This window comes from Buteo buteo, chromosome 1 (genome assembly GCF_964188355.1).
Source record: "Buteo buteo chromosome 1, bButBut1.hap1.1, whole genome shotgun sequence".
Taxonomy (NCBI): Eukaryota; Metazoa; Chordata; class Aves; order Accipitriformes; family Accipitridae; genus Buteo; species Buteo buteo.
In genome coordinates, this window is record NC_134171.1 from 56562630 (window position 1) to 56589414 (window position 26785).

General features: G+C 37.3%; 1 protein-coding gene across 1 annotated transcript in view; it reads left to right on the forward strand.

Annotated features, from left to right (window-relative positions):
- The window catches only part of BANK1 (B cell scaffold protein with ankyrin repeats 1), a 163216-nt gene that overhangs the window by 60087 nt on the left and 76344 nt on the right, over positions 1-26785 (forward strand). Inside the window, exons 7-8 of the mRNA XM_075031868.1 lie at positions 2262-2382; positions 15332-15528. Coding sequence (XP_074887969.1) covers positions 2262-2382; positions 15332-15528 — 318 coding nt within the window. The remainder of the gene's footprint in view (positions 1-2261; positions 2383-15331; positions 15529-26785) is intronic.

The window sequence follows — 26785 nt, forward strand, 5'->3', positions numbered from 1 at the left end:
GAAACCTTGTTTTCTGACTGTGAAACATTGTTTTATCCCATGTAAATTTTGTTGTCTGAGTGCAAAGTAAGAGCTATAGGCACTTAAGGTACTCTTCCCCCAGACTTCTGCCTGAATAAAGGGTAGAAAGAAGGGTTCCTGCCACAATCCATATTAAAAAACAGAGGAGCTTTGTAGGCAAGATTACCCTGACTGCTTGCTGAAAAGAGACTGTGGGGTGTTTATTTGGCTTTGATATACAAGACAGCCTGAAATGAATTCTGTCTGAAATTGCTTACTGGGCATTTCAGGACTGATGATAAAAGGCAGATTGTGTTGGGGTGGTTTTTGTTTGTTTGTTCATTTTCTTTTGAACAGAGAGGGCTAGATAGGTAGCAAAATGTGTAAGGGGTGTCCCTGCCATTTTAAATGGAAATTAAAAATATTACTTCAGGTTTAGTTTGTCTAGAAGGCCACCTATATGTTCATTCTCTATATAGTGGAATTTCTGCTATACAGTCACTTCAGTGAATACTGGTGGTTTTGACCCTCTTCATGGCACAGTATCTGCATATACACTCATCTGAGCTAGTTCCTGTGTTGTTATTTATTTTTGTTCTACTCTAGACTGAACTCTATTAAGGTTGTATCAGTGATGATACAATATCTAAGACGACCTTCTTGCAATAAGAGAGAATAGTATGGTTTCCTAACTGAATTTTAATATTATTCCTCTTAATAATTTTTAAACAGAATGTGGTTATTCATGTTAAGGGTGAGGTGGTGATGGATACTTGGGAGGTTTTGCATGTCCTTTCTCAATTCACACTGTAAGTCTGGTACTCAAGTTACCTCTTTATTCTAGAACAAGCCTTAAAGATTTTTTTTCTAGGCAGAGTCTTTTTTTTTTTTTTTTTTAATGCTTATTGCTTTGGTTATTGTGGACTAAGTTATGTATTCATAATTATTGAATAACAAATACAGAGAATGTAATGTGACGGTACAGAAGGGGTGAATTATGGAAAGAAATAGGTCACAAGTTACTAAATATAGTGGGGTTTATGTATTATAATCAATATTGGAAGGGCCAGTATTAATCGTGGGAAAAATAAACAATCATATTTTATTATTTGTAGCTGCCTACCTGCACAAACTTGTCTTCTATATTCTGGGTAGGACTCAGATGAAATTTGTATCATGCCTGTGTACTCAACATTTTCTGATCATATCACACTTATTTTCTTACTCACTTTTAACAGCCCCAGGAATTAAACTTCATGTTTCATCAGTAGACCCCTCTGTCCTTTTCTCCTCAGCTTGTCAGTCACACAGTTTCTTTTTAAGTTTATATGCTAAGTGTGTCTGTAGATATTCCCTGTTAATGAGCCCAGAATTGTCTTGACCAGAAACAGTTCGGCTATGGGAAGGCAAACTTTAACACAGGGCTGCTGACAGAGTAAACCAACTCGTCCTGAGCACTTCTCTGCTGTGGCTGAGCTCCTTCTGGTGCAGCACAGACTGGACTAGTGCCATAGTACTTGGTGTAAAACATCCTTACTGTTCAAATCTTTGTAGTCATGCTTCTCTTGTCACACCAAGCAAAGAAACAATTATGGTTACCTTGAGAGTTGTTAGGAATAGATTTTGGCCTTCTGTCCAGAAAGAGGCAATCAAAAAAAGATCTCATAGCAGTCAGTGAGGATTTCCCTTGTCTAAAGACTATGTATTTAGTAGGAAGCTAATCTAACTGGTTGCTATCAGTTTCTTAATCTGTCAGCAATGTTATGCCTTTGATGATGGAATTGAAGCTGTCTCCCACCTAGCAAAATACATGAACTTAATGTAAAGGTTTTGGGTAACAGAGAGCTGCTGTAGTCTTTAAACTCATCCTGAATTACTGCTGTAGTAAGACCTTGGATTTATTGGCACCTTGCATCTGTCAGAACAGTTCCTGGTTATTACACTGCATTGTAGCTAAATTGAGAGTTGATAAACACAAATCTTCCTGCCCTTACCCTTCATCCAGAAGTTTTTAGTCATGGCTGAACTTCCTAAGTTATAATACCTGGTTTTCTTCAACTGGATCATGTTATCATGATCCTTCTATATTAAAATATCTCTTCTGTAGCTTTCAAAAACTGTGCTGCTCTTACTAAGAGTGAGTTTGTAGTAATACAGTTTGAGTGATTTGATTCACCACCACTCTGAGGATAAAGTTAAAAATACATATGCAACAAATGCCCTAATGTTTTTTTTCTAATTTTTTTTTTTTTTTTAAACAGGCTTTTAAATTTTCTTCTGTAGAGAAGCTGGACAATGTTCTGACTTTGTTATTGAAAAGCAAAATATCTGCTTATGAATTCAGCCCATTCCAAAGTGAAGAAGAGCACCATCAACAAGCTAGTGAGTCACTTCTTGTATGCATTTATTTTTATTACTGATGCTATGGTTATTACTTAGCTTATGTGATGCTATATCTTATTACTTAAATGTTAATAAGACAATCTTTAAGTATTTAAAGCCACTAGTGAAATGGAGGAATCCACAATAAAGACAACATAACCAGGAAAAATGGGAAAAAGAATTCTGTAAATCATTACCTCATGACTCAGCACTATGTATTTATACTTGTCTGGATGTTTGATCAGCTTTGGATTAACTGCAAATTGACAGCTTTACAGCTGAGCAAATTTATACTTACGGAGAAAACAGGCAATAAGAGACTTGAGGAGATGCCTGTACATTATATATTTTTTACTAATTGCTCTTTCGCAATACAATTTAAACTTCACTTTCTCAAATTTTGGTGCTATAAAATGAAAATCAGAAAGATTTCTCTATCTGAAGAGAATGAATGGCTTTTGAACTTAGAACAGTACTAAACTTCTCCGTTCGCTTTAGTACCTATGCACTTAATAGTTTCCAGTACTTCTGGCTGAAAGATAATTATATTATTTTTAATTAAAAAAAAAAGGCATCGTAGTGAGTTAAAATAGGATGTGTCTATAAAGTAGACACACTATATGCACAGTTCAGTAGTATATCAACAGAAGCTGCTGTTTAGTAGCAAATGGAGTGTCCAGGTTGAATTCATTAACCACTTATTAAGGATTCAAACTGATTTGTAATAAACCAAAAGTGTGATTATTTAGCTTGTGTTTTGAAAGCATCATTATGATGTTACTTCAGATGTGTGCTAGACTTCAGGTTTTCTAAGAAACTTTTGGGGAAAAACAAAAGCCAGGAAAATGTGTTTCGCTTCTGAAATACATAAAATACATAAAATTGAGTTGTTGCCTGACTCCTGTTTTGTGTACCTGGACTGTGGTTTTGAGAGAAAATAAGCTCACTACAATAAAGTACAACATAATACTTACTTCTCATGACCAAATATAACAAGTTTTGAAGGTAGCTCTACTGTGATCACTATCATGCTTCCTTTCCTTTTCAGTAAGGTTTCTTTGATGATGGAATTCACCCCTCTGTACTAGATAAACATGATTCCAGTTGTATTCTAAAAATGAGCTTAAACGTGAGTCTAGGTTAGTGGAAGCAAACAAGTAGGGTGTTAAGTGAGTCACCCGTGCTTGACATTTTCCTGTGCAAGACTGCAGGATAGAGATGTATAGGACATATTAAAGAGTCATTCCCGATGTGAAATGTTAGTTCTGATGAACAAAAGATTTTCTGCTTCTCTAGTAACCAGTTAGATCTGGGCACATTTTTGAATATTGAGAATAATGCTTACCAACATGCAATCCCTTCCCAAAAGGCATGTGTGGTTCAAGAGCAACTTGACTGCTTGTGAGCTTGAGCCAAGTAGTGACCTTCTTAAAATGAATTGGTTTGATGTACAGCATAACAAGAAAGTACATGTTAGATGCCTAGATTTTTCATGAAAGAAAGATGTGGTTGCAGAGCTGGAAGTACTCAGCATGTGGGAGGCCTATGCTCTGATCCCCCTTCTGCCTGAAAGGTATGTAAACCCATGTCTTTGACTCACTATAAGAGCATATGAAACAAACATTAGACATATCAGGTCTAACAGAGAACTAGCATCTCCTTGTTTGGCCATTTTTATAGCATTTTATTCCAAGCACCATTTCTTCTTCCAAAGACAAAATGTCAAAGAATGAAAACTAATTAAATACTTTTGGGAAGGAAATGAAGCTATTGGAAGAAAAGCTCTTTAGCACGTAGATGAGTTATTCTTGTATCTCTGAACAGGCAGATAAATCAGCCCTAATTTCATGATTCCTGTATGTGCTGCCTTTCCCTAGTGGTCAAAATAGGCTAACTTATGCCAGAAATCTAGTTGTGTGTTTCCAGGGTGAACACAGACACTTTGCACTGAGACATACTTGGTTGAAATAGAGGCATATCAATAAGTCAGAATACAGATATACTTTTAACTTCTTGGTGACTACCTGTATGTGATTCTATAGAATTCCTGCCCACTTCCAAACTTTGCTTCAAAGCTATTGAACTCAATAAAGCCTCTGATTAGTCTTGGTATCAAATGCTTAGTTCATAAAGGTTTGCATATGTGATTTTCTTCCAAAAGCAGGAGTGAGGTTTTTGTGCATCTGGCATCTAGTGGACTGTCCTTAATCTTCTGGCTTTCCAGACTGGGTGTAATAGCTCTAGCTTAATAATAATACCTCTACCCAAAGGTAGATGCACTCCTTGGAAGCTAGATGCTTTGAAAGTAAAGATGCACTCCTTTCAACCTAAACACTAAAAAAAGTTTAAATCTGTTTAAACCTTATCCTTTGGAGACTGTTTCATGACTCCAGTCACTGGCATGACTACAGGAAGTCAATCTTGCAGCATGAGGCATAGCTAAGAGAAACCTTCCTCTGTATGGTTTTACCTTGGTGCTTTTTTTAAACTTCATAGCTAGCACATCAGGGTACAGCTGATAAATTGCTGTACTTGAGAGCTCCCAATAAGAACTCAAAATGAACAAATAATGAAGAACTCATGATTAACTTTATTGGATAACTAATGAATTGTATGGTTTGACTTCTCACAAAGTGTACAGCTGTGTGATTAAAAACTTAGAAATGTAAAACTAAGTATAAAGTCTAATAGGAAAAATGCACGTGATGTAATCAAATAAAAATGCAATGTGATGCTTGCCTATACTAACAGTGGTTTAGATCAAGACATCACCAGATGCATGATGCTTATGTAATTTTTGAAGAGCCATTCCCTTCTGCGGAATGGCCATTTAACAATTTTTTAGTATGATGAATGCAGTACTTGCAAGAGGTCGGTGTCTAGGCTGGCAAAGTCAAAATAGATGGCAAAGGTGCAAAAGGTCAACTCTGATACCATCATACTTTCAATGCATCTATTACAAATGTCTGAATAACCCTCTCAGCTAGCACTTCTGTGTTTGGTTCACTCTTCAATGTGTAGTTTCAGATTGCCTAATTTAAGGCAACCTTATAACCGTCTATTTTTTACGCAGAATCTCCGTCGGAAATGCAGTTTCATCATTCTAGGTGATAAGAATGAAAGTATGTACATGATATTACTATAGCTCTCACTGTGTGTTTCCTATCATGTACATACGTGATCATATTTATAGCATTTTTTCTTGCAAACCCTGAGGCTGTTTACTTGTCTTTCAGTTTCCATTTATTCGAATTAAGTTTGAGACTTTGAGCACTTGATGACAGGCCTTATGTGTAGTTCCTTGTTTAATGTGATCTTTTCTGAATGACTGATCTGTTATACACAGTCTATTATATCAGTATAACCAGGTCTCATAAATGACAGGTGATTAGCTGTCTCTATACTAACATAAGTATATGCAAGTATGCCTATAAGATGTGCTTAGGGTAAAATCATCCATTGCTATTTCCCTGGGGTAGACTCAACTAGAATATTTTCAGTATTTCTGTTTCTTTTAAATACTAATAAAAAAAGCAAGATGTCCTGATGAACTTACTAGGTTACCGTAATATCTAACAGAACAACTTTACCTGCTTAGGATAGGTATATCACTGGATATAATGATTTCTGATAATGGATGTTTTTCAAAAGATGCCATGGATCACAAATATATGATCTGGAAATCTGAATCTCTTGCCATCTAAGCAAGGAGAATTGTTTGAACAGCACATCAGACTTTGAGAAGTTCCTTGCAGTATGAAAACCTTGGGCTATAGCCTTGCAAGCACTTCAACATGTATGTAATATTCTTTCTCTATGGGATCTCGCTTGTTGGCCTACATGCAGGAAGATTACATCTCTGCCTAAGTGGAGGCAACGATAACACTGTATCTTTACTTGTTATTTGACCTCCTTCTAAATTTGTCAGTATTATTCAAAAGAAATTGTTTTATAAAAGGCAGCAACTGGAAATAGTAAAAATAGAAATAGAAAAAAATAGAGAATTTTTTACAAACTATAGTTTCCAATGATAGCCATTGGAATGTATTTTGCCATGCATAAGATGAGTTTCAGTTGCTTGCTTTTGATGAAGTATCCTATTGTATTAGTTACTGTAGTCACCAAAAAGTAAATCAGGAGTCTCTACCAGCAAAATAGTGTTGGAATTGCTGTATATGTAAAAGCTTGTCAGAAATAAAGTGCACACTTCAGACCTGAATGGTGCCTTTTTTTAACTGTTCTTTTTGTTGTTGTATGATACATTTTATGTAGTTCTAAAGAAGATAAAAGTATTTGAACGGTGTCAAAATATATTTAGGGTTATACATGGATATTACCTACTAGCAGTACAGAAGAATTAAGATAAAGACTTTTATTCAGCTTATCAAGGGGAAGAATGTTTTAGTAATGAGTGGTATTTAAAAAGATTATCCTGCAGTCTCTGAATGTGAATACTGGAAACCCAATCAGATGAGAAAGCTGAATGCAGACTGAATAGAAGCCACTGGAAAAACATTGTGTTTAACAACAGCATTAACTGAAAGAGCCAAGGCATGTCTGGGATTTTTAGTGGTGGTGTCCTCCATCCTTTGTGGAAACATGTAACTAAAGCTGGGGGTACTGTCCTGAATATTGTACATTCTGTACCAAACTGGTTTCAGGGTACCTTGTATGTATATTATTCCTTTATATTCTGGTAATAGAATCCAGTCAAAACATACTAACAAATCCAGACTTTTACTTAAGAACTTTTCTTGAGCTTGGGAAGCTCTGATTTTGTTCTTGAATCCTCGGGTTTGGGAATCCTTGGTGCATTGATTCCTGTCCAAGAGATGGCGATTTACTTGAAGAAAACCTGTTTCTTTTTCCACTATGAATGAATTTTCCTTTTTTTACAAGTTATCTGTTACTATTTATCTGATTAAACTCAAACACCAAAGCTTATGAAAAGTCCTGAATTTACTCTTTTTGTAGAAAGTACTGCTTTTTGTCTGCTAACAGTGCTAGCAACATAACAAGTCCTATCCTGATTTCTGTAATTCTTTCTTTCAAGCTGAAACATCTATCCCAAAAGAAGAAGCAGAGTCTGGGTTCTCCACTGCTAGTGAAACAATGGGAGAAAAGATAGACTGGGAGGAGAAGAAACAGATGGGGTTTTAAGTATTTCTTTGGTTTAATTGATATTGACACTGTAGAAGTCATTTTAAGTGTCAAATTGCTAAAAAAAAAAGTAATGTCATGTATCAATAATCTGGGAAACAAAAGAAAGATGTCTTACAAGATGTAGAGAAATATCACTGTAGGCTGTTCTGTTTGCTTACTGCAGTTTTATGAAAATTCCTGCAGGCTAAGACAGTGCTACAATACAGTAATACTAGATTTTATGCTCTGTTTTATAGCTGAGGTGTTCCAGAATGCTCTGCAGAGAAGAGTAGAGAAGGGATTATGACAGGACAAAACATACAAAACAGCAATTCCCTCTTAACCTTGTGTATGTCAACGAAAGCTTTAATTAAAAGCAAGCATTGGCCTCAAAGTTAGTTGAAAGTTGAAGAAGCCATCTTAATGCACTTAAAAATATGTCACTTGGGCACTTTCTCTTTAATATTTCCTTTCCGCTTATGATCACCAGCTAACTGGTTCTTAGTGTAGGTGTCAAACAGCAGCAGCTTTTTTCTGTTAAAATTCTTCATTAAAGGACTGCTACTGAGTAAAAGCTGTTCACTTCTAGTTACCCTAATAAATACTACTTTTGTTCAGTTCTGTATATTTAGCTGAAATGTATCAGTTGTTCCAGTTTCACTGCTGATAAAAGTTCCAGCAATTTTCCCCAATTCAGTGTGACAAACTTCCAAGTTCAAGAATGGTATTTTCTGCCTGAAGCAATTGTGCTTTCAAATAATTACAGTCTCTTCCTACTGTATATAATACAAAACTTCAGTTAAAGCAGTTAAATACGGTATGGTGGAAATTTCTTGACAGTAGGATATCTAATTTGTCTTAAGAACTCACTGAATTTTGTGAATTGGCAATTAAGTGAACAATTTAATTTAAAAAAAAAAACCCCAAACACAAATAGATCTTGCAGTGGGTTATTCTTACTTGGTTATTTTGACAATGGTACCCTTAGTTGTCATTGACTTTTGCTGTAGAACCTGGAGGAAAGAGATAACTTTTATTCACCTTTAGCAGGTGGCTTGGGAGGGATTTAAACAGCTAGTGGTGCCACTTTTCAGAATGAGGGCAAAAAGAAAGACCAGTAGGCTTCAATCGTCTCTTTTGAGGTCATTAACCTTCCTATATTTTTTAATTAATTAAATATGTATTTAGGGGAGGAATTTCTGAGAGGTCAAGTCGAACAACATCATCTTCCCCTCACTGCATGGGTGGCAAAGCCATTAGCTTATACAGAGTAGAGAATGACTACTGGTACCACAGCTGCATACAGAAATGGGCATTGAAATGTTACTGAGGTTGCTGAAGGAACAGCAGCCATCTGAGCTCTTGGTATAGCATTTGCCAAGAGAGTGATTGTACCAAGGTGGCCTCAAGTAGTGCAGTAGTTCAGAGTTTTCTATCAGCAAGATTTGGAATGTTTGGCCCTTGAAAATTGCATCCTGCTTTGTGTAAGTGCAAGGGGTTGCCAGTTGTGTTGCCTGAAACGACTTTGCAAATCAGAGTGTTAAAAGCTGTCTTAAATTGTTGGAGCTCAGTATGGTCATCTGATGGTCCTCACAATAACTTTTTGCCTTGTGTCACAACTTGATGGTACTAGGCTTCTGTTTCATGGACAGAAGAAATTAAATCTGTCCCTTTGAACCACTCAATAAAGCCTTTGCATGCATCTGCTCTAATGGGCAACCGATCCTGCATGACACTGAAACAAGATGTGGAGGTCCTCCCTTTCTGAGAGTAAGGCTGGTGGTGCTGTAGTGACTGAAGATGACATGAGGTTAGTGCATGCAGATTGAGGGCTTGCTTATTTTCTGTTATCAACATACCACCGTATATCAATACCTGGAAAAGATGTAGTTATGAGGCATTTAGTGCATGGAGGGGCAAGGTGACGAGTCAGGGGGCTCCTAATCCTGGCTGGTGATCTACATAACTAAAGGAAAAACAGTGCACATCTGTCCTTCTTGAACCTGAAGACGCTCTTATGGTCCAAAAGTGTTGTGATAATTAAATGAAATAGAATTTCAAAGCCCAGATAGACAAAACCACATACCTGCTTTCCCCACAAGTTTCTGGTGTTTGTGTGACTCCCTCCCTCCATGCCACATGGTATATATGAACCGTCTGTGGGAGTAGCTGGTACAGTTTGATATCTGAAACTGTTCATGGCTGACTGGAATGCAGAAACAGCAGTCGTAGCTGTAAGCTTTATCCTCCTACATTGTTTGTTGCTGAATCTCTAACTGCAGCAGCAACTGGATCACTCTCATGCCTAGCATTAATTCCTCGAGGGGAAAGGAAAGGAAGTCTGAACAGAGCTTTCTCTGCTTCTAATCCCAATCTTATTAGTACCCAGCCTAGGCTGGAGATGGAACATTATCGTGGCCAAAAGAAAGCAGCTGAAGTCCAAAGTAAGGTACTGGGAAGAGTATGATGTGGTTCAGCAGTGTTTGGATTCCTTAAAGGAAGAGTCTCCCCAGGTGGTCTCTTGAGTTAGAAGCCTGTATTTCTTGTCAACACAGAAGAGTTTTTGGTTGTTCATTTGGGAGAAGGGACACCTGGCTGAGGAGAGCACGATGGTGAGTTTTGTTAGCTGAGATCGCCAGCTTAGGGTGGTAGGAATTGTGTGACAGGAGCCAGCTGTTTTCAGACAGCTCTTCTCTCTTAATGCATCTGTAGAAGCCACGTGTGCGCTCATCTGATGTACGTTTTTTCTAGAAAGCATCCGTGTAACCACCCTACTGTATGAGGCCTGTGTAGTTCAGATTTCTTTGCACAAGAGAATAGGTCTTTGGGTTCTGATCATTTTGAGCAGAGTAGAAGCACCAAGAAGTTCAGTAATGTCTGAATGGAAGGACTTGAAACTTTTCAATGTGGCTGTATATTGTGTTTTATGATCATGTCCACTACTATGTATTGTGTTGCATGGCCTGGCAAAAATCCAGTGTTTTGTCAATACTGAATTTTGCTAAATCTTTGCTGGGAAGAAGAGTGCATTCATACAGTTATGTTACTAAAAAGGAACTGTGTTTAATTTCATGGCTAAATAAATCCAGTCATAGAGAGCGCAAACTACATGTTTAGCAATACAAAATATTTCAGGCAGCCAATTTTACTCTGTTTTACTTGTAATAACAGTATACCAATAATGGTATAAACGTGATGATTTTTTTTTTTCCCCTGAGAGCATTCAATTCCTGTTAAAATTGCCATTATGCCATCATTTTTTGTACTACTAAAAGACTTTAAATTCAAGGGTCAGTTATTCATGTATTTATAGATAATAAAGCCATATTTATTATAGAAATGGTTTTTACCATAGTACTTAAATTTGTCTGTAACAATAGCTGTTGCAGAGAGAGCTCTCAAATGAAATTAGGAGATAGGTTACAGTAGTTTTGTAATCCCAATGCAATTTATGTTACTTGTCCTCTCTGGACTTGGGGTCTTTTAATAGCGCTCTTGTCTGTTGCACCAATTTTAAGCATGGGGTGGAAGTTCATACTGTGAATGTCATTTGAATTACTCTGTGAACAGAACTTTCTCCTTTATGGTTGTTTTTGAAGTGGATGCCATGAAAAGATAAAAAAGATGAAATTATTTGTAATGACTGTCAGTAGATTTATGTCTCCAGCAAGATTTGTATCCTGGAATTAACACTTCAATAATTAAGTTCAGTCTTTAGATTTAACATAGTCCCAAGAAAATAATATAATCCTTGTAGCTTCTTTGACAGAGAAGTAACAGTAGTGCTAGCATCGATGCTTGTCTAAAATTAACATTTCTGGAAATTGCCTTTCATTCCAAGATCTCATTGGATCTTGTACAAAAAGAAAATCCCTCTGCTATTAAATAAAAATAGTCCTGCTTGTATCTGCATATATGTATGGAATTTTGTTGCATTGTTGCACAAAGTTGCTGACTGATAGGTTGGCATGTAGCAATAGCACTATCCTCGATGGCTTCTTCGCATAACTAGAAGCAACATTTTGAGGTTGTATGATTTTATAACAAAGCTCATGTAGCCCAAATAATCATGAAGGTGTACAGGTCAGATTTATCTGAATACTTGTTCTCAAAATAAGAAACAAATGAGGCTATTTTTATGTCCTGTTCTTAGTGAAAGTGCTTTAATATTGTTTATGTGGTATTAAAAACATTTGTTTCACTTATGTCTCTTTTGAGTATTATGTAAAAGATCTCACTACCAGTGCTGCTGCTAAAGTTTTCATACCTGAAGACAGCCCTTTTTTATGCTTACTGCAAGGAATAATATAAAAAAAAAAAGTTTGGTTTAGGAAATTGATTTATTGATTTTTACCATCCTCCATGGCTGGCTGAGGTATTTCATTTGTTAATGATGTAGTCTCCTCTAACATTCAAAGTATGTAAGTGTAGCAGTCCTGCTTGAATAACAAACCTAGCTAGGGAGGAGTTGAGTGATGATCAGAAAAAACAGCTCAACTGCAAAGGAGCTGAAGGGATTTTTGGAGCTGGTTTTGGGACACCTCTGTTTTCTGTTACTTTGAAAACTCAGATATAAGCCTAGAACAAGCTTATGAGTATCACTGACTCTTTTTATATTGGTGAAGAAATCATAGCATCCAGTCTGTTGGTAATACAGACTTGATTCTCCTTTCAGATTTGTAACCAGGTTTTTGTTTCAGGTAATTTGTTTCAGGTTTCATTAGCATGAGTGGAAATTCTTTTAGAGCACGTTATTAATACTTTGTTAGGCTCTTTTTACGGACTATATTTGACCTTTTAGAGTGCGCTAACAGGATGCAGACTATTGATTAGCTTCATGTAATTTGCTCTTTAAAATTACTGCCCAACACCTATTTCATTGCTGGTCATCTCAAAAAAAAAAGGCAAAAGATAGAAGCTTTAAGAAAAGTAATTTGATGATGATTTGTGGATGTTTTTTGAAATATTAGCTTGGACTTGGACTCTTTTTTTATGTTTAAGAGAATCCTGTGTAATGTGTAAAAGTACACTTAGCTTTCATGCTGTCATCCCAGCCTTAAAATTACTTGCACATGTTTTTACTGCTCATGTGACAGCTCCTTAAGTTGGTATATATTTGCCTCAGTCTGTGGGGGGATTGTTTTTTTGCAGTTTGCAGATTTTTTTTGCAGTTAGTGAAGTACAGACAAAAATAAGTCAAATGGCTATACTCTGGGGTAACAGTTCTAATTACAGAATTAAATCCAGTTTGTGAAACTTCATTTAAAAAGTTAAGCAATATGGAGTAAAGAAGTTGTGCAGGACCTACTTCTCTCAAAAACCTTAGCTGCTATACAGTTTTAAGATTGCCTATTGTAACTCTAAGGATTTTAAAGCACACTGCAATTACAAAGGAATTTAAGCTAAAACACATACCCTTGTTGACAGAAGCTCAGCCTGCCAAGGCTTCTAAAATAAGTGACTTGATTTACACAGGTGCTATGTATTTATAGTTTCTTGGTTGGATTTTTGGTTGCCTGGTGGAAATGAAAGTCAGGCAACACTCAATTTGTTTAAAAATCAAATTAGGGTTGTTAATGTGACTTTTGACTAAAATGTAGCCCATTCAAATACCTTGTGTCAAAACAATATTGGAGTGGGATAGTGGTGGAATATTCTTTGTCCAAAATGCAATCAACTGTCCTAACAATTTGTCTGGTCAATTAGTACTTAGCTATGCCTATTCCAAGAACTGTTCTTGTTCCTTGAGTCTTTATATCTAATGGTGGGGTAGGGTTTTACTCTGTCCCATATTAACATTCCTGTAGGACAACTGATGACTGGGATATAAAAGAGAATTCAAGAAAACTAGAAGAAACCATGCAGATTCCCAAGCTGTAGTCCTGGTTGGGAGACACATGGAAAGAGATGTTCTGGAATTGAAGCAATCATGAAGTTATAGCAAAAATGGTCAGGTTGAGCACAAAGAAATTACCAGGACTAACTGGTATTCATTAAGAGCTCTGAGGAAATTTAAAAGTAAAATAGCTGGATTTCTGGACAGTAGTGTGCAATTTTTCAGTTCTGTAGTACTAGAAGGTGTAACTGTGATGCCAAAACCCAGTTTCTCTGGGGACCTTGAGAACTAGAAGCAGGTTACTGTGGTGTCTCTACCACACAAATCAATAGCAATTGTAATAAAATAAATTTGCTGTAATGTGAAGTCTTTCTCTATAGATTTCTTGTAGTTTTTTGTAAGAGTCAGCAAACCTGATCAAGTCAGTAATTGATTGGGCATGGATGAGTAACTGGCCAAAACCAGGAGGCAGACAGTTGGAAAAAACTTATGCTAGTGATACAAAGTATTCAGGGTAGTAAGGAGGAGGGCTAATTGGGGGGGGAAAAAAAGGGAGAAAGGCCTCATGAGATTTAGTAATTAAGCAGTAAAATGTCAGATGATATTCATTGTAGGTAAAAACAGTGATGCAAGTAGAAAAAGCAGTCCTATGTTGTCATACAAAATGAGAGGCTTTGAGCAGGCTGTTAGCACTGAGGAGTAAGACCACACAGTTCCATGATAACATCAACTTGTTGCTAGGCAGCAGATGAAAAAGCAAATGAAATACTAGGAATTACTAGAAAAGGAATAGAGAACAAAACAGGATATAATTATGACAACACATAGATTACATGGCTCACCCACAAGTTGAGTATCATGTGCAGCTCTTCTGTCATCTCAAAATAGTTGCATGAAAGCTGGAAAAGGTTCAAAAAAGAGCAGTGGGGGTGATGGAGTTTATTCTTTAGAAGGCATGATTAAGTAGACTGGAGCTCTTCAAGAAAGAAATTCTGGGATTGAGTAAATCACTAGAAGTGCAGAGTGGGCAGACAGGGATGGAGAATAAAATGAATTAGGTACTATCAATTGAACCAAGCAGGAGCCAGGTTCAGAACAAACTAGAGGAAGCACTTCAAGTAGTGGGTAGTAAAGATGCTGCCAAAAGACCCTGAGGGTGCAGGAAGTTGATGGTGCCTGGGGCAGGCTGGATGCATACTTGGAAAAAAGATACACTGCATGCTGATACATAGGCAAATCACTACACAACAAACCACAAGTGACTAGAAAGTAGAGTATGAAGGGAGAGGGAAGTATTGTTTATGCTTGATCTCTTTGTTTGTTTGTTTTGTTGTTGTATGTAACTTGTGGCCACTCATAGAGTTAGTATACAGGACTATGCTGAAATGATCAACTGACTTCAGTTTAGCTTTGTCCCAGTCCTCCAAGGTGAAAAATAAAGTCTGTGATAGAAATTAATATCATGCTATTTCAGATACATTAATCTTTAAATTCTCTGATTTTTCATTACAGGGATAAGCAAATTCTTGCAAGTCTCTGGTAGTCAAGTGAATTTTCAGAAATATCTTTTAATATGAAAATGTAGCACCATAAACCTATAAAAATGTCACAAATTAAAAATATTCCTAAAGCATTAAATAATATACACCTAAGCAAAAGCATGTCTTGGCTGTAGAGTTTTCTTCCCCAAGCAAGAAAACTTATTTCTCGATAGCACTAAAGTGTTTTAAAATCCCTCTGTCAGAAAAAAAAATGAGATTTCTCAGTTAAGCTAAAGGGCTCCTTCATTAAAATATGTATGTGAATTGTAAAACTGTTAGAGGAATTGTTCTTTGGATGCCAGTTCTGTATTGGCAGTTTGATAACTGTGATTCCGTAGCACTAATATTCAAAGGACTTTTGTAAAAAAAGGTGGAAAGTGTTCTATAAAAGCAAAACTGTTCTTTATGAAAACTTTGTTTCCATATACAGATAGCCATTTGGAAGAATTTCCTACTCTCCTTCACTGTGCAGCCAGATTTGGATTAAAGAACCTTGCAACATTTCTACTCAATTGTCCTGAGGCCACGCGGGCTTGCAAAATAGCCAACAAATATGGAGATGATCCAGCAAGTATCGCTGAGAAGCATGGGCACAGGGAACTAAGAAAATTAATCAAAGAATTGTCAGTAAGTCCATATGCTTTTTCATATGTCATCTATAACCAGGGGACTATGGTGTTATACTACTGAGATCACATAGTATCACCTCAAGCCTAATATGTTGTAGTCCTGTCTGAAAATATTATTACAGTCCTCCTTTCTCAGAAAGAGGAGCCAAAATGGGGTATAGCCACTTTGTGCACTGTCGTAATGGAGATCAGAGGGTTTGGGATGCTTGAATTTTAGGCATGTAATGGAAGGAGAACAGTGAATCAGAAGTACCTCATGTGGCCTAGCTAGATTGGTGTTTTCAGTGCCCAAACAACGGTTATATTTTAAGTAGTCTAGACCAACCATCTAGAGTAGGAGATAAAGACTTCTTTAAAAGTCACTTTAAAGGTGACTCTGAACTTTCTTAGCATTGCCTCTCTTCAGCATTCAACAAAGAGCGGTTGGCCTGCCTTGACTGTCCACTCCACTGTGAAGGAAGGCTAAATTTTACCACCCTTTGTTAGATGGAGTAAATCTTTCTTCAGCTGGGTATGCAGGAGGGGGTTTGGGCAATAGTTGCCTTTCCACGTGAAAGATAATAGAATAAAGGCCTATACGTAGTTCTAGCATGCAAACTATTGCCAATAAAGTCTAACAGAATTGGCAGTGTAAAAAAGTAATGTACTGCAGTAACATTTCAGACCTTTAACCTATTTTAAGTCTTTATTGTGCTAACTATAATAGGAGCAGATATGATAATTTTTGCCTCAGAGGTTTTAAAGCCTAGAGAACAAATCGGGTAAATCACAGATCAAAAGAAAGACAGGATGTGAACATTGGCATAAGTAAGCCCATGTTGTGAAGACCTGACGCAGCTTTGCTGATGGTGCGGTTTTTTTGTTTGTTTGTTTTTTGGTGTTGAACTCCATGTTCACAGACAAATGGTAACAGACATGTAAGAGAGGAAAATACATGGAATGAGAGCCAGAAGTTTCACTTTTCTGTTAACCAATCATCTTGATGTAATCATGGATAGACATAAGACCAAAGATGGCATTTGAAGAAATAGAAGATAATAGCTATGTGAATTATGTAACAGAGAATGTTTTGCATGACTAAGGAGGAAAATGCAAGAAACTTAAGGGTAGTTTAATGTAGAAAGAGATACCATAAGGAATGGAAACACTGGCTAACTGAACTTAGTTATTAAAATTCTAGAGCAAGGGCATAGGGATTGGTCAAGTTTTTTCTTTGATACAGTTGGCACCTAATGTAAAGGTGAAGGAGAGGCATTGGGAAAACTGAAGACCAGTTTATTATGATAGTGTTGAACCATGAAGATGGCTTTAGTAGTGTTTCATGAGCAGATGTTTTTTTTTCAGTGAGTTCAAGGGGAAGAAAATTGCAGCCCCTGGAGCCTAAAAGTAAGGCATTTTGGCAGTGGTCAAGATGCTGAATGAGAATATGATATTGAACTTTTTGTCATTGTTGAACAGCTATTGACACAGGCTCTGAAAACACTGAGGAATATCTGCTAAGCAGGTATTTCTCCTTTTCTAATAACTATTAAAGAAAGCTCATACCTAATTGAGGATGTGATCTGGTGTCTTTTCTGAAGTGACAGAATATTTTCTTCCATTTACTGGACAATGAATCTGATCAGAACTCAAAAGCACTGCAGAGCTTTTTCTATTGATGGAGTGCAAAGGGGTGTTGTACTACAGAGGCAATGCTTTTACCTCAGTTTTTGATACTATAGTTGAGATCAAATTTAACTGAAGAAAATGTGATCCTCCCTACCATCCAGCATAAAGCTGTCCACAGAACCAGGCTGTCTTCCTGAATCAAGATGTTAGTAATTTCACAGTTAACAATTTCTAATTGCCATAGCTGTCTCTCAGTCATCCTTGCACTGGTCAGAGAGCTCCTGCCAGTAACAATCTGATGTATAAGGTCAGGCCCCTCAGCTCCTGGAGTTTACTAATTTGCCTTGAAGAGAATGGAACTGTGTTCCCCAGCATCCCTACCTGTGGGTCTGGCTAGCTGCCGTCTTTGTATGGTCAGGTATCCCCAGTACACGCTATGTGTAATGGATTGGTAAGACTAGGCAGAATGTGAATAAGGTGATATTTAACTCTCAGTGAGATACCTAGATTTCTTTTCTAAGATGGTCGTATGAGTCAAAGAGTCGAGCATGGAAACACAGGTTCCATGGTTAATATATCATGTTTAATGATAATGGTTAATTCCATAGGACATTTATTTTTTACACTAGCATTGTAGAAACTTACCCCCTTGCACTTCAGATGTGTCTTTGTTGTGCACCCCACATGGGACTGGAGGCTTCAGAAAATGGGTAATTTTCTTTTATCCTTGGAAACACTCATATTCAACTTCATGCTATAGTTTGGGGCCTCTGTAAGAGGAGACGTAAGCACACATGATACAGGCAGGTTACTAGCGATATGCATTGAGAGAGTACATTGCACTTTACATTTTGGTAGACCTTCAGTGATGGAAGGCAGTGTTTGTGAGGGTGATACATTTCACTCTAAAAAGCGTGCAAAGTATGTGCATGCCTCTGATTAGCTTTTCTTTTTTAGTAGGATTATTGATTGTCCTAATAAAGTCTTAGTATAAAATTATCAATCTAAAACATGGATTTATAATGGTAACTCTGACTTTATACAAAGTAATTTTTCATTAAAATGGTTCTTTTATGGTACATATCTGCTATTGTTTGCACGTAAACAGTTAACAATAGTTGTTCTCTGATCATGATGACTGCTTTCCCAAGTGTGAATACTTACACCAGCACTGAAGTAACAACAGCTCTACTACCACTGTAAGCATGTATAGTCTGATTAGGACATGCAGTTGCACTACCCACTTTCAGTTGATTCAAACTTACTAATGCAACACAAGTAAAAATTGGAGCATGCTTCAAGTCTGTCAAATGTGTAATATGGTATTTTAGAAATGTTAGTTCCAACCACTGGAAGAAAAATGGCTTATTTTTGTCCCCTGTAATAGTGCACTTAAGAACAAAAACACTTACTGTACTTCTGTAATTGATGGGAATGTGGAAAAGAAATATTTGCATGTCTCTAAGCCAAGCAGAATTTAGTTTAACCACATTCCAGGAACTTCCCATTACAGCTGGAGTATTGAAATTGCTCATTATTACAATAGAAGTACTTTTGTACTTGGCATACCTCTCAGTGTTTTAAAATTGTTACCTGTGGTTTGCCATTCCTTTAAGGAATAGCTGCAAAATATACACGGTAATTCATCACTTCTATCTTAAAGAGCAGTCAGGTTCCAGAAAAATGAGTGTATTTGTCCAAAATCCTGGACAGTGTCTTTCATTTGCCTTTGTGCTGGAGAATCCTTAGGGAAGTAAGAATTCCCTGAGGTGTATAGAGAGAGAGAAGCAAAAGAAGAAGTGGCAACACCACAGCTACTATTTCCACCTTCAAGCCCAGGGCCTTGCTGTGCAGCCCTCTTTGGTGGCTGGTGAGGAGATCTGTGCTCAGGGCTTTTTGGTGATGCAGCTTTGCTCGTAAGGCCCTTCAGCTCCCATGTCCAGCAGACTTACTGGAAAAGTGCTCGGGGCTCTGTTGGCAAAAGCGAGCTGTAGGAGCTGGCTAACTTGCATGCTGGGTCTTTTGTATGGTACAAGTTCCTTGTCCTTGTTTGAAGGGAAAACCTCTTTTCTGGAACTGGACACTGACAGTGTTGATGTGGGGAGTGTTACAACCACAGAAGGCAGATCTGGAGTGCCTGGTGGGCATGCTGGGAGCTAATCTCCTGATTTGTGTCAAAACAAAGCACAAGGGAAGGATCATGTAACATGTGGCACGCTTCTGTTGATACAGCTGTATGAATGGGGGGGAAGAGATTTTCCCCTTTTAGTACCAGTGTTATACACAGGGTCATTAAATGCTAAAACATCACACCCTTTAAGAACCTGCATAAATGTGTGGTTCCGCAAGTGGTAGTGTCTGCCTTCTCTGTGAGAAATCCTGCATTTCAAACACTCCTTGAAAATGTCTCCTTTGTGCTGAGGGAACACTGCAAGACTTGACCCATTTGTGTTAAAGGCACTAAATTGATGGATCTGTCCCTAAGAGTCTTTAATGGGATTATGATAAAACTCACTTTCAAATGTGTCAGCAGTTTATTAAGCAAATTGTATTTTTCTTGCATTTTAGCACAAAGCTGCCTAAATGGACATTCATTTCCAGTTTCTACATGTTTCGTGATAGTTTAGATGAAGTAATTCCCTCTTCTATAGCATGACAGAGGAATATTGCTTAACATTCTGTGATAACATCCTGAATTGTTACTTTGTCTTGTGATTTTATTCCTCTATAGAGCCAAGTACTTGAATATTCTCTATAATTGCTTTTAAGTTGAATTGCTTGAATCAAGTGTGTGAACTTAAAACTAGTAAGCGGCGTTCAGTAGGAATACTGGCAGGAATCCTTGTCTCGGAGTATCTGAACAGAGGAAACGATGAGTCTTTTGAGTTTAGTTGATCCAGCTGATGGCTCAAATGCCAGTAAGAAAGGCCAAAGTACTTTTGCTTTCCATTAGCCACAGGCTTAAAACGTATCTGCAGTCAGTTGTTACAGTACCAGTGATAGGTAGTACCTTGTTAAGCTGCAGTAGTTCTCTGGGGTATTGGGGCCCTATTTCTGATGTTTGCCTTTTGCACATGCTCTGTCCCTGAAAGCTGCTTTGACGCTAGCTTGTTCTTGTTGCCAGCTGTGGTCTTCTAAGCCTAAGTTCCACCTCCAGAAAATAAAGAAATTGCTTAAATGAAGTTCTTACCCAGCACACAAAGGAAGACTTTAAAAAAAATGAGAGAAATTTCTAAACAGTAAGTGACTAATGAGGGGAGTATGTTCAATTTGTGGCCTAACTATTTAAAATTGGAGGTTGCACTGATAGCCAATTTTAGGCATTTATGCTTTGGTATGGGCGTAATTCTTTGTTCCAGCACTTTGGGTTGCTAATTTCTCTCTTCTTTTACCAAGAACTGTGCTGCTGAATGTGTCGTAGTCAGGAAGATTACTGTGTACCACTTGTAGTATACATCACAGTTTCTAAGAAAAATACAATTGAGAAAGTGTTTTATTGGTTGTTTAATGCAAATGACTTCTGATTGTTGGCTTTGGCCTTAAAAGCAGATTCCTAGGGGTGACATAAATGTTATCTAAATATAAAAATTGAAACAGTCATTTCATGTTGCCACCACACAGTCGAGACAGCACAAATTCATTTTTATTTTTAAAATACCTTCTAATATTTCAGAATTGGTTGCCTGAAATCTACAGCAGAAAATGCAGGTTAATTGAGCTTTTTTTAACCTGCCCGAGATCTGTGGCCAGGCCTGTGACAATCCATGGCAGAACAATGGACTGATGGAAGAATCTGCTTCCTCTGCCACCAGCAAAACTCTGGATTTCTTATTTAGTACAATTTTCTGTCTGCCTGCTTCAGGCATCCCTTAGGCAGCTATTGAAAATATAATAGGTATTTAATTCTGTACATGTTGGTGAAGTTCCTCTAGAATTGCATAGATTGAGACAGTGCACTGGATAGGCCTTTCACAAGAAGCTTGTTTTTTTCCACAAGCAAGAGTTACATCAATTCCGTTCTAACTCTGTTGAGGTACATCCTGCAAAGTCTAGATCCATAGTTACTGACCTCTCTGCTGTTAGCAGTTCCCTCAGTAGCAGAGAGAAACATAATCAAACAGGTGGTCATAATTTTCATTCAGAGCCTGTTTTATGGAAGACAGATGTTTTAGGTAAGTTTGGGGGAGAGGGGGAGGAGGGGAGATGTTTTTGTTTTTGAAATACCAAGCTATATTTTTATAAATCTTAGCAAACTTAAAGGATGGGCAGGGATGTAGGTTGGCAAGTAATTTATCATTGTATACCTCTCCCCTCTCATCTCTGTCTTATTTTGAAGTGAATGGTTGAACCAGAATACAGAATTTCTTCAAGTATCTTCAACTTGATGAAATAGAAAAGAATCTACAAAAACAGTGTGTTGTGCAAATTGAGGGTACTTTTTTTCCTCAGTTATTTTATGCAAAAAGAATCTTACTTTGCTTTGTGGCTACTGTTGCCAAATGACAATAAATCTTTAGATGGCAGGAATCCCTTCAACATGGATTCTCTCGGTTTGCTAGGGAGTTCTAGAAGCTCATGAGGAATCAGCTTTTCTGAACACAGAAGTATTATTCTTACATGTATGTTTAGCTTTGTGTTTCTATAAAAGGCTATATGATATGGCAGAGCTCCTCAACATGAAACTATTATCTTTTTAAATCTGGTTGCAATATCTTCCTGAGCTATTAATTCTCTGCTGGGAAAGGACCACATGTAGAAAGATGAAGTGGATATATATTAAAGAATCTTAAATTAAGTGAATCTGATTGCTATCAATATTTGCTTAATTACTTTAAATGTTACTGTAATATTGCAGTGGCTCATAGCTCATTACTTTCAAATAGCTGGAAGAGTATGTGAAAGAGAAGAGGATTAGTCTGGGTTCTGAAATTCGTGCTAATCCACTAGTGATTCCTTGGTGAAGCCTGCTGGGATTTTATTCTTGCCAAAATATTTTAATTTTCAGAAATGTTGGTTATGTGCATCCTTTGGTACACTGGAAGTTACTTAACTGAAATGAATAAGTGAATGTATTCCTTGATACTTTTTTAGTGACTGGTTATTCACAAATCAAATTCTTAAACTTCTTGAGGAATTGGAGCTAAGTCCTGTGAGTTACTGCCAGCTGATGTGCAAATGTTATCCTATGATTTCCATCAGGTGTTTGTTCACTGGGTTCTCTTTCTTTTCCAAAATTGCTTATGGAGAGGCTTCCCATTATTAGTGCTTGGTGTCCTATGTTTAAGATTTGGTTTGGGGAGTTTATTATTTTTATTTTTACTGGCTGACAAGGTTTCCCTCTTCTCTTTTTCACATGTTCTCAGAGGGACATGCTCCCTGTGATAATAACTTGCTGGCGTATACTGCCTTTTGAAGTCAGACAATTTATGTTTTAGTGAAGAGATAAGGTACAGACTGAGCATGGAAAAGTTTGGCTTTAAGGAGAAAAGGCTAGATTTCTCATTTTTTAAAAATCACAGTCATTAAACACCTTTTTAAAGTTTCTATGTAGACTTTTATTCAGGCTAGAACCTTGCACCTTAACTGTGATTAAATCTTCTGTCATAACTATGAAATTGAGTACAACAGTCTTGCAAAAAGAATGATAAATGGAACTGTAGATTTGGAAACCTTACTTCTGTATGAGATGCCTATTGAAATTTGTGTATAATTTAAAATGAACTAGGATGGTTTTTCCAAAGAATTGTCCGGTAATTTCTCTCATCTTTTGATGTTCTGTAACTATAGCAGTGACACAGTCAGTTATTTGCAATTCACTGTTTCAAAAAGCTTTTACAATTTTTAGGGGAAACTTGAATACTAATGGAATTTCAGGCAAAATGCTTGTGAATTACAAACAGGGAAAATGAAAAGGGTTCTGGGATGATGATACCTCTGTTCCTAAATGTATTTAGGATTGTAAAACCAAGGGATTTCCAGAGGTCCTTCTAACTGTTTTGTTTACAAGGCAACCTCAGCAAAGGTACTTAGCTGAGAGACTTTTTGGGAAGGTGGGAGGGGGAGTGTCCGGTTTTTCAGAAGTAGTATTTAGGCTGAAAGAATCATCCATATCATTCATCTGCATTATTAGGCTCTGAATTTGTTTGAACATGTGAAAAACATTTGGCTAAGCTGTTTATGTTAATGAAAAATGCAAATACAATACTTTACAGAAGTGAGAGAAAATAAAAGTGACCATGTTATGTTGTAGAAATCAATGGCATGCCTGTGTCAAATCTGGCCTCTGCATCTTTAAAGAAATATGAAAATAAATATGTTCAGGTAAATAAAGACTCTACACTAGCCTGAGGAGGTGTTAGAAGGTACATGGTAAAGATATGTAGAATAATTACAGTTTTCAAAGTAAATGAGCTGCTTCTGCTTAACCTCTCTCATGGTAAGTGAACAAACAAATTTGACATGAAATACTGTTCTGTATAAGATGTAATTTCTCTATTCAGCTAATTAAGATACCGCTGAAGCTAGAAGGATAGGAAGGATTCAACAGGCTAGAGATTTTTGTGGATGTTGAGAACTTTTAGTCACTATGTAGTGTGTTGTTTTCATCATAAGGGCATGAATCCTCTATCCAAGTTGCTGACCAGTTGCATGAGGTTAAAGAAGAAATTTTCCCAGGGAGCAGCTACCCCATAGTTGTCCATTACAACAATTGTTCCTTGCACCTTTCCATCAATTTTCCTGCACTGACTGTTCTAATAACTTTCCAATAATATTATTAGGTGAGAAGGTTGCCTTTTTATTTCTTCTTCCTCAAATACAGACATCTCAGAAGCCCTTAAAATAAAAAGGAAAAGGTGAAATGATTTAAAATCATCTGCTAGCTCCAGGTTTACTACAGAAGGAAGGATTGCTGGGGCATTCCAATGGAAAGTCTAGAAGCAAGTTTTGGGTCTTGCCTCTCTCAGTTGGAGCAGTTTGATGGTATATGTATAACTGAAAAAGCAGGTTTACCTTGATGAAGTATATGCTCTCAGTGAGACTATTTGGAGTATGCCCTTTGGCTGCCTCCCAGTGATCTGGAAGGAATTAAACATCTGTCATATCTTACACATTGTTGAGCATAAGGAAAGATAGCATATCAACACCACCTTTCTCCAGTCCCTCAGAAGGGAAAAAACAGAAACAAAAAAACCCACAGAGCAAAACTGTAATAAGCAGTTTTCAGCTTCATGTGGGAAAATGAAGGAAAATTAGGAGGGGAAAGGAGCTGTTAAAGTTGTTGTGGTAAATATAATCTGTAAGCCAAAACCACCTACCTTCTGAGTGACATTGTGAGGTCTGAAGGGATCTTTTTGATCTCAAAGTCCTGAGAAAAACTAGGTGGAGAAGCAAGAATTAATGAGTAAAGTTAGGTAAGAGGCTTGCTGTGTCCTTAGTAATCTGAAGGTTCAGAGCTCTGCACAGATCTAATAGTGACTTATAGACTTTCCTACAGCTGTAATTTATTGCTTAATTAGAAAAATTGTCTTTAGGCTCTACATCAATAGAATGACCATTAGGGAAAGGCATTTCTCAAAGCTACCAAGCCCATTATATGGAAACTGCTTAAGAAAATCCATTTCTTCCCTGCATAGTGTTAGTTCTGTTTAACACAGCCATACACAGTCTCAATTTACAATTCTGTCTGAGGACTCGGCACAGAAGGCACGCTCTTTATTTTGCCTTCTATTCTTCCCACCCCCATATATTGTTTTACAATAAATGATTCAGTATTTCATTGCCAGGACTATAGGATGTCTAGCAATAATAATTTCCTTTTCTTATGTTTGATGCAAACTTAAAAATGGTTTCTGAGTTCCTAAACTCAGAAGAACATGCAGTGATTGACATACATATGTTCACTTCATGAAGAAAGCCAACATGTAAATAGATTGCTTTGCAATACATGTTTAATAACCATCACAATCGCTATAATTGAAAATGTATGCTGTGTCTGTAACAGACAGGAGCAGCCTTCCTCAACCCCATGAGCTACGTGCCAGAACCTTCATGTGGCTGGCAGCAGCAGTGTACGTATATCAGAGGTTTGGGAGTTGTTCTCAGGCAGAAGTCGCTAATGGTTCTCTACAGCTTTTACTGTTAGTGTGAGGCATATAATTGGATCTTGGCACTCTCTGATGATGCCAATCTTATGAGCCACATTGGCTTGATTTTACTTGCCCCTGAGATTTCAGGTTATTTTGCTGCTCCTGTATAGTCTTAGGGTAACCTGGGAACCATCCTTGAAATATTAGAGAACTGCTTAAGACCTGCAGTTGGCCACCTGTGGCCTTCTGATTTCCAGCTGAGTTCATCTGCTTTTAATAAATACCACTCTCTGAGAGCCACAGGAATGAAAGTAGGCAGGAAAGTCTCCTGCCATATGGAAGACACTAGCAAGTTCCCTTCAGGCTACCTAGGAAAACACAGAAATCAGTATCTGTACCAGGCAGGGAAGTAATATAATAAGTGTGATTCCTAATTGGATCACTTAATCAAACCTTCAAAGATCTTTTTTAATGAGATAGATTTTTAAAAAATGCTGCCAGTTGATAGCATGTACTGTCTTACGTAAATGGGTCAAAGGGTTGAACAAAAGTTTCCATGGAGACTTTATATGACTCCAAGGTGCTTTCCAAATTAATTAAAGTCTTGTGTTGCAAGGAAAAGAGGTTAAAGGTGACAAATTCTAGTACTGGTGCATAGATCTGCAGTCAGTTCTGGCCAGCTTGTCCTAGGGACACCTGTCATCATTGACAACATAATCAGTGAAGTTATAACTGTAAAAGCTAGTGATTTTTACAGGTTTCTTTCTTCCTCTCTTCAGAAAAGTTAAACAAGACAGACCTAGGTACAAGCCTGAGCTAATCATGCACATACAGAACAAGAAAAAAAACCTCCTTCTGGAAAATCCAAAATAGATAATTTCAGAATTTTGAAAGCAGTCATGATTGAGATCATTAGTGAGAACTGTTCACCTCCTTTTTTTTTTCAGATTGTTAATTAAAGAATAGTTCTTTATTTTTAATTTCTTTTTCTTTTGTGCATTTTCAATGCACCCATGTAATGCAAAGAGAAAGATGATATTTCTTACTAGTTTTTTAGTAAATAAAATGACCAAGCAGCAAGTGTGCATATACACTACAATGGGACTGCATTGTGTTGTGCCTCATGAAATACGATGTGCTAAGTTAGAGTTTGGGCACTCAGTGAAACAGGCTTCTGTCAGACCCTTGACTGTGAATCATTACTGAAGAACAAATAATGCAGTGCCAGGAGCAAAACACAGCACATTGTTCAGGCAGCACTTAACTAGGAGGAGTAGTTAAAAGACTTACTGGAGTTGAAAATCTCCAGGAAGGTGGTAAACAACTGGGTAGGGTTTTAGCAGTGATTTGCTCTATATCTGCAAGCAGTAGATGCCAGCAAAAAGAGCAGATGGTAGAAGTGCATGAGCAGAGGCTTTAAGCAACCTTTGAAAAATGCAGAGCTGGTGGGCTACTGTTGAACAAAAACATCCTTTCCACAGAGCAGAATAACGTACTCAGGGCATAAATGAACAAAACCACACCTTCATAAGAGCTGAAGTTTTAACTACCTACCACAGT